Source organism: Ascaphus truei, chromosome 3 (genome assembly GCF_040206685.1).
Source record: "Ascaphus truei isolate aAscTru1 chromosome 3, aAscTru1.hap1, whole genome shotgun sequence".
In the NCBI taxonomy this organism is placed as follows: domain Eukaryota; kingdom Metazoa; phylum Chordata; class Amphibia; order Anura; family Ascaphidae; genus Ascaphus; species Ascaphus truei.
Genome location: NC_134485.1, coordinates 243,399,427 through 243,414,550, shown reverse-complemented (window position 1 = coordinate 243,414,550; position 15,124 = coordinate 243,399,427). Strand labels below are relative to the sequence as shown.

Below are 15,124 nucleotides of genomic sequence, written 5' to 3'. Positions count from 1 at the left end.
TCCCAATACTGAAAACCGAGACAGCAGAGTTTGTTAGATAGCATCTCCAAAGCAAACATGGTCTGCAGACAATTTCAGCTCCAAAAGACCTAGCAATACACTCCTCAATTTCATCACGGGAATATGATGACGAGACAGGAGGATAGTCATGGACACAATTCCAGAGCATAGCATCAAGCTCTCATGCCTGCATCAATAGTAAGAAACCTGTTAATCAACTGTCTTCCAGCTACCGCAAACTATTCTTCAGTACCGTTTAGGTCACATCAAAACTTCAAAGGAGTCTTTTGACACTAAAGGGAGGTGCACATAGAAGTTTGTTTTGACGCTTTGCTCCATTTTCTGATTGCGTTTGAGTCAAATGTAACAAAGCTGTTCTTACATTTACCGCAAATTGTTGGCCAGAAACGTTTACGCCACCTCAGACCTAGCAGATATTTTTTACGCAAATACAAGATACAAAAGTGATGTACAAAGACGCACTATAACCAATGGGTTAACCAACTCCTCCATAACTTCTCCTATTGTCACTCCCCAAATCACAATGTGACTCAAATAGTGCAAAACGTAGTCCAAACACCTTGATACATTGACGCAAGGTGAAAATGATGCAATTTGCCTCAATTTTGCACCAAATTTCCCTCAATCTCCCACCACGAGTATAATTCCATAAACTCTGACACTTTGGAGTGTATAAAATCAACCCCTAAGAGAAATATACAGTAGAATTGGATCAATCTGATTGTGTAATGTGTGCCAGATAATTCTTCCACAACTCTTCCTATACCCAAGCCTCAAATTGCCACCTGAAGCACACTGCAAAATAGACGCAACGTACCTAGCTACCATTTTGACATTTGCCATTCCAACAATTACCTGCTTCCTGTTTAAAAAAAATATATATATATATATACATAGTGCAAATTGACACTAATACTATACAATTAGCAGACAACAGAACAATAAAAAAAATGACAAACAACACAGATGATCACATTTGTTTTTCATATTGGAAGCTCATAATTTACAAGTTTGACACCCATCTATGGCCCTGCCAGTTGAGTCTTCTGAGAGTACGGATGGAGAAGCTGATTCACTCTGTACATATTTCCCCTTTCTGCCCATCACAACATGGCTGCTTGGTAAATGAGTTGGAATCAGACTCATGGGATGCACACTAGATCTGTTCAGTAGTGCAAATGAGGCTATAGGCATCTCTGAGAGGTAATAGGTACCTCAGAGGAAGCTGAATATCGAGTACGCAGGTAAGGAAGAACGGAATGGGAGCAAATATCAGCATGTCCGACAGAAGTGTGCAGAGCCCAATTTATTCGCAATGAAGTCTGTAAAATGACATACACAAGCATAAAGCTTTGTCCAATATGATTTAGAGTGCACTTTTAAATCATAATTTCCTGCGTTGTATTTTACCATTGAACATTATTTTATATTCTGGAAAAAATGTTCGAGCTTTCTAAATCAATAATCATTTAAGATTATAACAAGCATAATTGTTATTTGTATTTGTTAAATTCTCTGGTCTTGGTAGCTATCAGTGTATGCATACTCATTAATAATCCTACTTAATCACTCAAAGCTTATATTTATTTGAACAATGTCACGGCACCCAGCCGTGCGACTTTTGTACGGTAGCTGGTAAATCTACTTAACGCTGTCATCACCGTTTGCTGAGATATGTCCGAAGGTTGTTATGCATGTTTCAAATGTTTCAACACATTTTAAGTGTATATGCTGAACAATTTGTCAAGATGTGTATCATTTTGTACAGAGCACTTGTGTCTGCAGGTTCTGGGAGCGAGTTAGTGGACATACTGTACAGTATGTGCTAGTCCAATAAATAGATGTGCCCTATTTCAAGCCATTCCATTAAGATGACGCACAAGCCCAATTAGCAAAGACGTATCCCAACACTTGACCAAATATTTTTAATGTATAAAAACGTCTGTACATAGACATGTAGGAGGCCACAAAACATATGCCATGAATGCGTCAAAATCTTGTAAAGTCTGAATCTACCAACCAATTAGTGCAATTCTATTACTACTGTAAATTACAAATTATTGATGGATTTGTGACATAAATAAGATTAATTATGTGACATCATTGTTTTAATCTTGCTAACAAGACTAACCTTTTCTATACAACACAATACCCTGTGAAACAGCCATCTCCATACAATACTTACCTGTGTATTTTCCAGTAGCTGTGGCTTACTAGATTTATCCACTTAAGCATGTACTACAGCACTAAAGTCATCCCTGAGGAGCTGCAGACAATCTAGCAAGAAGGACAAAATAAACTGTATAGGGAAGCAGAAAAAAAAGGAAGAGTCATGTTGGGGTGCAAAAATGTTCCAGAAAGACTTTAGACAAATTTTACATAATTTTAGGGCACTTTTTTACATTGCTGCACATATAATATATACAAAACCTTGTGACAGAGGGTTTTTGGAAGCACAGATTTCTGGGTCTTGGCAAACAGCTTAAGAGTAAACCTTATTAACTTTAATGCTGCAGGCATCCAGTTTAAATAGGATGACAAACTAGGGTCTGGGTGTTATTCATTTGAAGAAGGCCATTTCATTAAAAAAAAAAAAAAAAGTCGATTTTAATTGCCTATTATTATTTCAGAGTTATCATGGGGTCCTCAGATTTTGCACAGTCGAAGTCTGGAAAGGCTACGGCAAAAAGTAAAACAGTCAAATTAATTGCAAGTTGTGGAGAGTCGCGTGCTCAACTTATTTAATAAGATCTGCATTTCATGAAGTCATTCAAATATGCAGTACAGTCCTACTGTTTGAGATGAACTTTTATTCAACTATATATTGTATGTAGAAAACAAGGCCATTTGAGCAACAATGTGGTACATTAAAAGTGTAATCCATGTGGCTGGACAGAAAACAATCCTTTTGTTAAGAAGTGACGTCTAACAGGCTTCCCTAAACAAACTGAACCATGCTAATAACAAAAATGTCTCTACTTTAATTTTTTCCCCATTAATCACAAATTTTTTAGGGACCCCTATTTTGGAAAATGTTTCCCAAGTGCATTTTTTTGGTGATCCTTGGCCCACCATTTAGATATTTAAACATGTCCCTGGCATTGGTTTACTTTGGACCTAAGAGGGATCCCCCTTTAAATAGCTGAAATGCAGCATAATAAATGGTGTGCACTGCAGTTCAATCCCCATAAAAGCTCGCGGAAGAGAAAGAAACTGAAGATTAACACTTTTCTTATTTTTTTTTTACAGAGCTGCGTATTATAGGATTTCTCTCTTCTTCAAAAAGAAGAACGATGGAAAAAATAAATTCACTAGATACGTATCAATTGTATCATATTAAACAAGCTAATGTAAATGTGTCATTTTTAAACAGCATAGTTTTTTTTCTGCGTGACATTTTGCCGTAGTTTAAGAAAAGAGTTGTGTCATTAGTTGTATTGTATTCAGAGCAAGTCCTCTCTGACGAAGTAAAGATCTTAACAAAGTTCTAGATCTTTTAAAGAAACCTATTTTAAACACCTAGCCGTTCGTTACTGTACAGTTGTCTATGTCCATGAATTGCCTGGCTATAAAGTCAACTAATAAACGTGAATGAATAATCATTTTAAAATAGATGTATTTCTATTTATTTCATTTTACCCATTTCCAAGTTTCAGACATTTTTGCAATAAGTATAACTTTTACGGCCGCGTATTCTCTATATTTTCTGTTTGGATTGTTTCCCGTGCTCGCACTTCTCAATACTTTCTATTCCAGTTTGGTGTGCCTTACATCAAAAACTGTATACAAATGTGAAAAAAGGTATGTGCAATATATATCACACGCACACCCACACACTAATTGTTGCTTAAAGAAAAATGTCCCTAAAGTTTAATTTGCAAGGTTATAGATGACGGAGAAAATATTTTAGGTCTATTTAGAAAACACTCAAAATCTATTGAGCCCTTGTTTGATTCTTACTTAAACTGGTAACAGTTAGAACATATATGTAAAAAGCTGAAATAAACAGGCAGTAGCTATAAATGATTAAATACACACTTAACCAGGTAGAACAGGTCTCATGCTCGAGTCTTATTATATAATTTTCTATATCAAGTATGAGAAATCAAGCACCATTTTGCAGTCTTATTCATCCTAAAGCAGCAGTCTGCATATTTTTTAAATATCCAATATTATTTTTTAAATCCGCTTCGTTCAGGAGATATGAGAAGTTGAAATATTAAGTGTCCCAGAGGTCAAAATAGATGTCTCCCCGGAACCAAGTGCAGCCTGAAGTTACCATAGTAACCTCAGACACTAGAGATTAAGAAAAGAATGATTTTTAACAGTAAAAACCCATGGGGGAAAAAAGAGGGCAGTACTGTACATGCTCAAGAGGCAAGATACGAACATTATAGGAGTTAAACTCGTATAGGCTCCAGGGGGCGATGACTGCTTTAAATGAAAGCAGCAACGATAAACACTATTTAGTAAAAATCCTTCCTATTTCTTCAAGATCCTTGGTGTCCACATAGTTGGTGTATGCTACTGTAAATTCACTTGCTTGTCTCTACAGAAAACCGTGCAGGGTCTGATTGAATAGAACAAGTACTTTTAATGTCCAATAGTCCTCTGGTAACAGATTCGCTTGAATGTTTCCTCTGTTAGAATTGCTTGCACTTACATGTAATGTGAAGAACAATTTAAAAACAAGACTTATTTATACTGTATATATTATTTCATTTCCTAGTACAATATTTTAGAAACAAAACTGGGAATGCAGAACTCGAAGGTGTATTTTAAGTTTCTATTTGATCAGTGTCCCCACTCCACCCTGTTCAGTGGTGTCATGGTGGATGTAAAGATGTCTATCGATCTCAATGTCTTGTATAGCACATACACAGAGTGAACCCTGCTCCTATACACTTTTTACAAACACCTAAAAGGTGGAGCGAAGAATCAATCGGGGTTCGGAAAGGTGATTTCAAAGAGTAAAGTCTTGAGCCGTTTTCTGAAAGTGAGATGTCTTTGCTGTTTCTGATGCATATGGAGATGGCATTCCATTCCCCGGCTCCCTCTACCGAAGGGACACGCCCAGTTAAGCTAATGCGTATGCATCGGGGAACTTTTATAAATTGAAGGTTTTGGGATCGTAGATTCAAGGTGGGTCTGTGTAACGAAAAATGTGTTTGAATGTAGAGGGGTCCTGTGTCATAGAGCGTCTGGTGTACGATAGGGAGGAGTTTAAATGTTGCTCTTTGCTTGGTAGTCAACCAGTGAAGTTTTCTCAATTGAAGGGCGATATGGTCAAACTTCCTGGTGCCACTGATAAGTCTGGCTGTGGAGTTCTGGATTGCCTGGAGAGTAGAAAAAAAATTGGTCGGCATTCCTATGTAGAGAGTTATTACTGTCCAGTCGAGAAAGGACCAGGCGTAGTGATGTCATGTCGGTGACACTCGCGAGCGAGACGACAGTCGGGAATCCTGTAGACATGGTCGTATTTGGGCTTAATTCTTTGGTTTTCTTTGTGGCCAATCTGGCGTCTATTACTCTTAGTACTGCATATACTTTCACCATATATCTACTGCATGTACAGTACTAATAAGTGTGCCTATTCACCTTGGGATGTACCCCTATGGATTTATTACATCACAGATGCTATAGATGCACTAATGGCACTATTATAGACAGCAAAAGGGATATCCCTGGATTTCAGCCACACACTGTCAAGACCCTGTCCATGGCTGTTGATCTCCCTGCATCTGCATACAGCTTTTTTTTTCCTCCTTTTTTTAGCTACTGTACTAGTATGATTCTCAGGGGTATTTACATTTAGGCCCTCCGGCTTATACCCTGTAATTTTTCCGATCGCCGTTCTCTGCTCTAGGGATTTTAATTTCATTTTTCACACTGTATATTATGATCACGTTTTTCATCGTTCTTGATTATTATTAAAAGTGTATTCTTTTTTGTTTTTATACGTCTAGAACGTGCTCCTCTGCTTACCCCTCCATTTGTATATGTACTAGGCAGTATGCTCAGCCGTTTCTCTGGGGATGTTTGCATCCTAGGTTGCATCCTGAGTGCATCTAAAAAAGGGACTGCTGTGTCACTCTTGCTGTGTTTGTATCAGTCGAGAAAGGACCAGGGCGACTGTGACAGTGGTGAGGTTTTTTTTGTCGGTTTATGGGCAATCCTCTTTATCATTCTCAAAGCATTGACTGAAGGTTAAGGTGTGGCGTTGACTTGGGATGTGAAGGTGGCTTAGTCATTCAGGATAACTCCTATATTTCTTACTTGTTTTTTTGTACTGAAACGGTTGTTACCTATCGAAGGGCGGAGTTCTTGAACTCCTGCAATTTGTTCATTGGTAGGGTGGTCCTTTGCGTGTAGAATCATTATTTCAGTCTTATCAGAGTTAAGTTGAAGTAGGTTAGAAGTTATCCATTCTTGGATGTCATTAAGACATTTAGTGAATCGGCTTGTTCCCTATGATTATTGGATGCTCCAATGTATATCCGAGTGCCATAGGCATAAAGATGGAATCTATGTCCTCTTGTTTTAATGAGGTATGTCAAAGGTTTATTGCAGTTGTTGAAAAGGAGGGGAGTAAGGGGTGAGCCTTGTGGTACTCCAAATGTAACCGTGGTATAAGGTGTCATATGCTGTCCTATGTGGGTGGATAGCGTGCTGTCTTTCAAGAATGAGATGATTCATTCAAGCGCAGTGTCTTCGAGGCCAGCCACTTCCTTCATTCTAGTGGTGATCATGTTATGAGTAGGTGTAGTATATTGTCCCATATAGTGAGGATGGCCAATTCAATTTCATGTTGAGGTCTGAATCCTAACTAGTTAGTGTCCAGTATATTATCAGTTTCAAGTCACAAAATAGAAAAATTTAGGCCACTTATTTGCAAAAATTATGTTTATCTTTGATCACTTCAAAGGTTTCTTGTACACAGAGTATTTAGTGAAATCTCATCTCAAAGAAAAACAATTAGTAGTTGGACACTGTGTCCAGTTGATGGAGATGCTCTGTCAAAAACACCCCAATATTGTTTTTTCCCCCAACATTTCTCATACACCCAAGAAAGTTCAGTCAATGTTCTAAATAAAGAACCCACCTTAGAAACAAAAAATAGTTTTAAGGATCGTCATTGTACTCTTAACTATATAACCTGGAGATGAATTAACACATACTTGGGATAAAGGAGTGGCTCAGTCAGTAAAGGCACGGATTCTGAAAACAATGACACGGACTCTGAAGCAGGGGAGCCAGGTTCAAATCCCTGTATCAGCTCCTTGTGGCCTGGGTAAGTCACTTCATTACCCTCTGCCTCAGGCATTGAAACAGATTGTAAGCTCACCTGGGCAGGGACCATGTCTGTAAAATGCCTATGTATAACGCTGCGTACCGCGCACTATACTGCAATTGTGTGATGTGAAGCACTTTGAGTCCCATTGGGTGAAATGTAACCGGCTAGTTTAAGGCAAGCTTTAGAATACTCGTGGTCTCGTCTGTATATGAACTTAAGTTGTGTTGCTATCAAAGTAATAATAATAACACGTTTAGAAGACCATACAAAAACAAAAAAAAGGATCAGTCTTAAAAGAATAAAACAGCATATTGCCCTGATGTTACAAAACAGTCACACCCAATCCCTCCCCCCCAACCCTTCAGCCAACATGCTACATAAAGAATGATGATTTGTAGGTGGCTGAAATTCGGAACAAAAATTTACTCAGAAACCGCTTCAATCCATATTCTAAAATTGCATTCCATTTTTAAAACACAATTAAAAAGGCGCTCATAAATTCATAGTACAAATTAAGATTTCTTTATTTAAAGCCTTAAAGCGAGTGGCTCATTCTGTAGTTATGAGCATGTTATTCAATGTATAGTGTGCTTTGTATTTTAAGTGAATGTAATGAATTACAGTTTCTATGTCACCCAAATGATAAATACTTATGTATATGTTTTGGCATCTGGCTGTCCTGCCATAGTCCAGCTGTTTATTTTAATTACTAACTGCAAAACTGGTTAACAATAAAAAAAACAAGGCTAACAATTACAGGGCAATTACCAGGATAAACATAAATTCAAATATGGATGTTAACCCAATTTTGATGAAACATGCAATGCTACTTTAAGTAAGAGGATTGAAGATGCTAATAGTTATTAGTGGCCCTTGGAGACTCGTGTCAGAAAAATGTGTGGTATAAAAAGGGAGACTGTACTAACCCATCCCAATGGAGGCAGCACACCCGGTTCTCTCTTTAATCTCAACGCGAACAGCATTAGCAACTTCATCAGAAGAAAGTCTGGTCTCTGCAAGGATATCCGTGATATCGGCTAGGGCTTCATCACAGCTGACAGCCTCAATGTCATGAGTATAACTGGTGGATGAAAGCACAGAGAGGCCGACAGATGAAACAGTTGGAATAATAAATATGGAGAGGTTATTACTTTCCTCGGTGAAAAATGTGCGCGCTTCCAAGTGCTGAAGCTATACATAAAATGTTTTGCAGACAGGCTAGACGTGACACAGCACCTCTCAACATCATCACTATGGTACCGACTTCACTGTGCTTACAACCTAACCACAGCAAAAGGCTTCTATCAGAAGACTTCACCTTGCACCACCTTCAATTTAGCAAGCAATGCACATATAGAAAGGACAATGGCTAGACCGGATCAAAAGGAAAGTAAGGAACATTTAGAAACAATAAATGAGCTTCTAATGAAAAGCTCTTACGAAATGTAAACCCCTCCCAATGTATATACAAACAAATGAATATTGCAGTTACTGAGTTCTCATTATGCCTCATAAAACACTACTAATTACGTGCTTGAAAAAAAATACAAAAAAGGCCAAATATTGTTTGCTTAAGCATGTACTTTTTAATGCAATATCTCAAATACAAGCAGATATATCTGGAAGATTACAGCATAAAAACACAGACTAAGGCTTATTACTAAGCTCATTAAAATCATGTCAATATGTACATTAAAAAATATTTTTTTTGGAACAAGAAATGCAAATAGTTCATTTTTAGTGTTGAAATCAGTTGTGCTTTATTTGGCTTCAAAGAAACAGTTCTTAACCACAAAAGGTTGTGTAACTTGTTTAAAAAAAAAAAATTAAATCTGAAAAAGTTAAGAAAAATTAATTATTTTGGAAAATGTGACATCAGAATACTACAGGAATACTCCTGGAGTAATTAAACCGAGTGTCTGCTGAAAACATATTTAAACCAATAAAGGAGAGTCTGTAGTACACAGAGACAGCATCTCCCACTACGGTGCTCCACTATCCTTGTTGAGTCTTCCCAAAAAAAGCAATTGCTAAATCCCAGACTGCAATATCTAGTCTACCTAACTAGAGATTTTTTTTTAATTAGCGAATTCGTTTCTTAGCGAGAAAAAAAATGTGGTTTCGTAAGGAACAAAAAGGACAGAGACCAAGAGAAAGACGAGCAATATGGATAAAAGACGGAACAAAAAGATGGAATGGAAGTTTTAGATTACTAAATGTCCATGAAGGTGAATGCTAACTTGCCATTTTTTTTATTTTCATGATAAATAAAATGTATTCCCCCTCCCTCCTAAAAGGTTACTAGCAGTGTTCGTGTTTGTGAGGGCCCACCCTGGGTTGCTATGGGGATCCATATGTCACGCAGGGGTATTTAAGGAGGACTATTCTAGAAAGTTAGGTTCCAAGCAGACAAGAGTAGAGAAGCCTCAGGGAAAATAGACACCCATGTTCTTAAAGTAATACTATAGATCAGGCCCCCTTAATTTATTGTTCTAGACAGGGATGGCAACCTTGCTATGTTAAGATCTCTAGAGAAGACTAAGGAAGTCCAATATAGTTGCGAAGTGAAATAGCACGTGATAGAGGGCCTCAGTAACGAGGTTTCCTGGATGCCGGTGGATCGGCTCTAACCGAGGATCTATATTGACATTCCTCCCCAACTGAAGAGGTAGTTACTATAAAGGCCAAGGTATTGGGTTACGTATACAGGGCTGTGACGGTGAAGAGGTAACCAAGCTCACTAATAAAGGTTAAGCCCACTTGGTTGCCCCTGATCCGTGTTTTGGGGTCCTAGAGAGTGTCAGCTCTTGGACCTGACTGTCGTATGTATGCATTACTATGACTGTGTGTAAAATTATGCGACAATAAAGAATTTCTGTGTTTTTACCTTTCCAGGGGTGCTGGGACCAGGAGATTGCTAGGATATGAGTTTCAGAGTGGGTTTGATGGAGAAAGTCTTTGCAGATTGTGGCTATGTAGAGGGGTTCCTGAGTTACAGGATACCCCAAAGATGTACCCGGGAATCAGGTAAGATTCTCGGATACATTGAAGCACACTGCTCTGATCAAACCCTTACTCTGAAAACGATCTTGCGACTCACCACTAGGATTCCTGCTGCAGCAGTCCCGCAAGGTAAATGGGGAATAATGGGTTAATGTATCCCTGCAACATACCAGGGGTCCCTAGTATAAGGGGGGATGCCCAGTTCATGCCCAGACCACCCTATCCCTGGTATAGGGGTTGCTCCAGTCATGTATAAGACGGTGAGGCTTTTCTATTAAAATAAAAAGAAATCTAAGTTTGCAGAGTATAAGGGATATGGCTAGTGGGGATGAAACAGTTCACATTTTCACTCTATCCCTCACACCAAAAGACTTGGGACATTTTAATAAGAAAATGTATAAAGTATATTTTATTAAACTGATAGGTTTTAAAATATAGTATGCTGGTCCAGTGAAACCTAAGCTGGGTCTTTCACTGTTTGGACTCTGAGGGGGGCTTATGGGCTACCCGTGTGGTGCCATTAAGTCTGCCCTAGGCCCATCCATGAAAGTCAGACTTGTGGCCAGAAGTGTGAACACCACCTGGACAGGATGGTTGAGTGAAGTACCCACGTCCTGGGTTGAATACAGGCCGGTCCAGCTAGTAGTCGCCTCCCTAGACGTGGAGGCACCAAGCCTGCAAAGGGTGGGGGGGGGGGAGGGAGTTCTGCATGGCAAATAGGCAAGATGGCGGTTTTCGCACATGCCCATGTGCCGGTTCAAGCTCTAGGTGCCCGGCTTCACAAGACTGGCAAACAGCTGAGTGGCTAGGAGTAAAGTTCCCACGCTGCGGGTTGGCGGTAAAGCTGCGGGGCTGCTTTGGAAAGGATATACAAAAGTTAGTAGCCAGCCCAGAGAGTGTTCCAAGTAAGTTCTAAGTAAGTCATCTAAGATTCTCAGATGCTAAGTGTCCAGTTTCAGTCTGCAGCAAGAAAAAAAAGGGGCTTCAGGAGAAAGCTGCCTGGATATTTTCTGTCCTGTTTTGCAACTGTGATCAGGGTGAGGATTCCCTGCGCTTAGGAGAGTCTGTTTTTTTTTATCCCAGGTCCAAGTAAGTGTGTTTTCTTCCTGCTATTTGTAATCCATTGTGTGTATGTCCGTTTCCACGAAATAAGTCACAATTTGTTTTACTCGTTGGTTTTGCTCAATGAAATGATCCTGGTTATAAAGGTGTAATGTCCTGGTCTCCCGTGACAAGGGCCCACTAGGATCGCCAATGGGTCTATTATTACCGAGACAATAAGGAGAGATGTCCTGAAACAATGAGGGGGGCCCGTGTCTCAGCACAGTGAAAAACAGATATGTACCTCCATTCGAGTGTTAAAGTGGGCATTAATGGAAGACCAGTATTCATGTATGTCTGATGTAAAATACAGTGCAACGTCACAATATGAATGAGCGGTCCCTGTGATTGGGACATGAATAAATTGTACTATAAAAGTTCCTGGCGCCCATTTCTATAAAACCTTGCTACCTCATCGCCCAGTCGCCTCAATTCCTGCACCCCGTGCCAAGGTTACCCATGTGGAGTAGTCACAGACATATCACACCGATATAACCTCCCTAGGAAGCAGGGCGGGGATGGTTACAAAAATAGAGGTAGAATGAGTAGGTAGCGCGAAACGTTTTAGACCAACAGATATTTGATTCATTACAAGCTTTCAAACCTCTCAGGGTTCATCCGGTAGATAAACAAGAACATGTCTGATTTTGATCCTTACCATAAGTTTTCACAAGCAACAATCCCTGATCTGTAAGCCGATACGCTGAGGGGAACACCATCAGAAGGACAAAAACAAACATAAAAAATGGAGAAAGATAATAGTGCGTATTAACCACTTCACTGCAATGTTACAGACATCTGTGACAGCAAAGGGGAGAAACAGTATCATATATATTTAAAAAAAATGCATGCTGAGAGTGCACTGTTCAGATGGTAGAGAAGTAAACCCCCAATGTTTGAAATCCACATTGGCCAGGAGGGATTCTGCCGGTCCGCACCGGTTGAGGAGAACCGGTGCCTAAAATGGTCCTAGTTCGCAGAGCCGGCTACCTTCCCCCCTCTTAAGAACTCCACTCTGTGTCCTGCTGCTGCTTAAATCCCATGCGGAGAAGCAGTCAGCCGCCGCTCTGCCTCTAACACCTCCTTCACGGCGCCGACTCGGGTAGGGGTTTGGAGGGGGGTTCAGAGTATGCCCAGTTGCACAAGCTGTGGAACTCTTGCGTCACTCCAGCAAGAGCTTGAAGGAGAGAACCTGCTGCTCCACTGAGAACAACTTTCCGACTACCAGGTAAGTGCTGCAGCCGCTCTGTTGAACCAACGACACAACCCCCCCCCCATAAGCACGCTGTTCCAGCTGACAGAAAAAAAACATTAAATGTTTCACATTGGTACTTGCACTGCTTGCACTTTTGGACATTGCATTGCACTGGGTCCCCCTGGTCTCTTTCTCCCACTCCCCATGTCTCTCTCCCCACTTCGGCCTCTTTCTCCCCCCCGCCCCTGGACTCTCTACCCCCCCACCCCCGGTCTCTTTTCTTCCCCCATTGTCTCTCTCCCCTCCCCCCCCAAACGCAGTCCTGTTCACCTGAATAAAGCATTTATGAAATCAGTGTGTGCAAAAATGTATTGAATTGTATTGGTTCCCCCTGGTCTCTCCCCCACCCCCAGTCTCTCTTCTCTCCCCCCCACTCCCCCCAACTGAATAAAGCATTTTTTTGTTACAAGTATCCATGAAATCAGTGTGTGCAAAAATGTATTGAATAGTATTGGTTCCCTCTGGTCTCTCTCTTCCCCCTTATCTCTCTCTCTCTCCACCCCCCCCCGGTCTCTTTCACCCCCCCAGTCTCTCTGCTCCCCCCTAGTCTCTTCACCCCCCTTGTCTCTCTTCCCCCCCCCCCCCCCGCTTGTCTCTCTTCCGCCACGCGCGCAGTCCTATTCAACTGAATAAATCCATTAAATCAATGTGTGCAAAAATGTATTGAATTGTATTGGTTCCCTCTGGTCTCTCTCTCCCCTCGGTCTCTTTCTTCCCCACCCCAGTCTCTCTGCTCCCCCCTCCCCTGGTCTCTCTTCTCCCCCCTCCCCTGGTCTCTCTTCTCCCCCCTCCCCTGGTCTCTCTTCTCCCCCCTCCCCTGGTCTCTCTTCTCCCTCCTCCCCTGGTCTCTCTTCTCCCCCCTCCCCTGGTCTCTCTTCTCCCCCCTCCCCTGGTCTCTCTTCTCCCCCCACACGCAGTCCTGTTCAACTGAATAAAGCAATTTTTTTGTTACAAGTATCCATGAAATCAGTGTGTGCAAAAATGAATTGAATTATATTGGTTCCCTCTGGTCTCTCTCTCCCCTCGGTCTCTTTCTCCCCCCCCCCCAGTCTCTCTTCTCCCCCCCTGGTCTCTCTTCTCCCCCCCTGGTCTCTCTTCTCCCCCCCTGGTCTCTCTTCTCCCCCCTCCCCTGGTCTCTCTTCTCCCCCCTCCCCTGGTCTCTCTTCTCCCCCCTCCCCTGGTCTCTCTTCTCCCCCCTCCCCGGGTATCTCTTCTCCCCCCTCCCCTGATCTCTCTTCTCCCCCCTCCCCTGGTCTCTCTTCTCCCCCCTCCCCTGGTCTCTCTTCTCCCCCCCACGCGCAGTCTTGTTCAACTGAATAAAGCAATTTTTTGTTACAAGTATCCATGAAATCAGTGTGTGCAAAAATGTATTGAATTATATTGGTTCCCACTGGTCTCTCTCCCCCCCCCCTTGTCTCTCTCTAGTATTGCATTTAAGTGATACTTTGATACTTGCATTGGTTTTGCATTGAGGTGAACTGTATTTGGTGTTGCATTGAAGTAAACTGGTTCCCTCTGGTCTCTACTTTGATACTTGCATTGGTATTGCATTTGTTGTATTTTTTTTTGGTTTATTTGTTGTTCTTCTTAACAGACAGAAATAATTAGGCTGAATTTCTGGGGGTTCAAACTGTGATTTCTTCTGTCTATTGGAAAAGGCTATTCTGGTTTCAAAATGGTAGCCAGTTAAAGCTGCAGTGGTGTCTGCAAACGGTTAGCAGAGGCCGGTCCTGCCACTAAGCATGGGGCTTCATTTGGGGGGGTGGGGAGGGTCTTCACACTTTGCTGCTGGATAAAAGGTGTCCATATAACCAGTGTGAGCAGCAGGCATGGGCAGGGGTTAGTGTAAACAGTATAGATTGTTAGGTACTTAGGTGGAGATAACGTGGTTCCCATAGGAACTTCTCCAGTGTGTGTGTGTGTCTCCTAGATTTTTCCTGGGCTAACAGGAGAGACCGGGGGGGGGGGGGGGGGTGACCTGAGTATATCTGTCACCAACTGATAAAGTAAATAGAGAGAGCAAATGGTGATCACTCTGTTACCAACAAATATTGGGGAACACGTAGTCAGATTAAAGGGTATCTAAGGAACCTTTAATCATACATATTTCCTTATATATTAGTGCTTGTGGTGTTAAAACGAATATTCTACATGATTTTTCACCAAATCAAACAAAAATCAAATGGCACTTTTCGAAATTTCTGAAGAATTTGGACTAGAAATTACGATGATTGATAGAGTTTTGGGACCAAGATGGGCTTCTTGCGGCTGAAGGTCAACACTTGCTGTATGGTGTGCTTAACCAGCTTTATACAAATATTTTTATCCACATAAACAATATTCAGGAATGGCTTCACGTCTTCGCAACAGATTCTTCATAGACGATTTAGTATTAATGATAGATATATTGCAAACCATGTCCTTACTTTCTAATGCCCTTCAAAACAGAA

General features: G+C 41.1%; 1 protein-coding gene across 1 annotated transcript in view; it reads right to left on the bottom strand.

The window, feature by feature from the left end:
- The window catches only part of REV1 (REV1 DNA directed polymerase), a 130,469-nt gene that overhangs the window by 31,492 nt on the left and 83,853 nt on the right, over positions 1-15,124 (bottom strand). Inside the window, exon 11 of the mRNA XM_075590477.1 lies at positions 8,242-8,396. Coding sequence (XP_075446592.1) covers positions 8,242-8,396 — 155 coding nt within the window. The remainder of the gene's footprint in view (positions 1-8,241; positions 8,397-15,124) is intronic.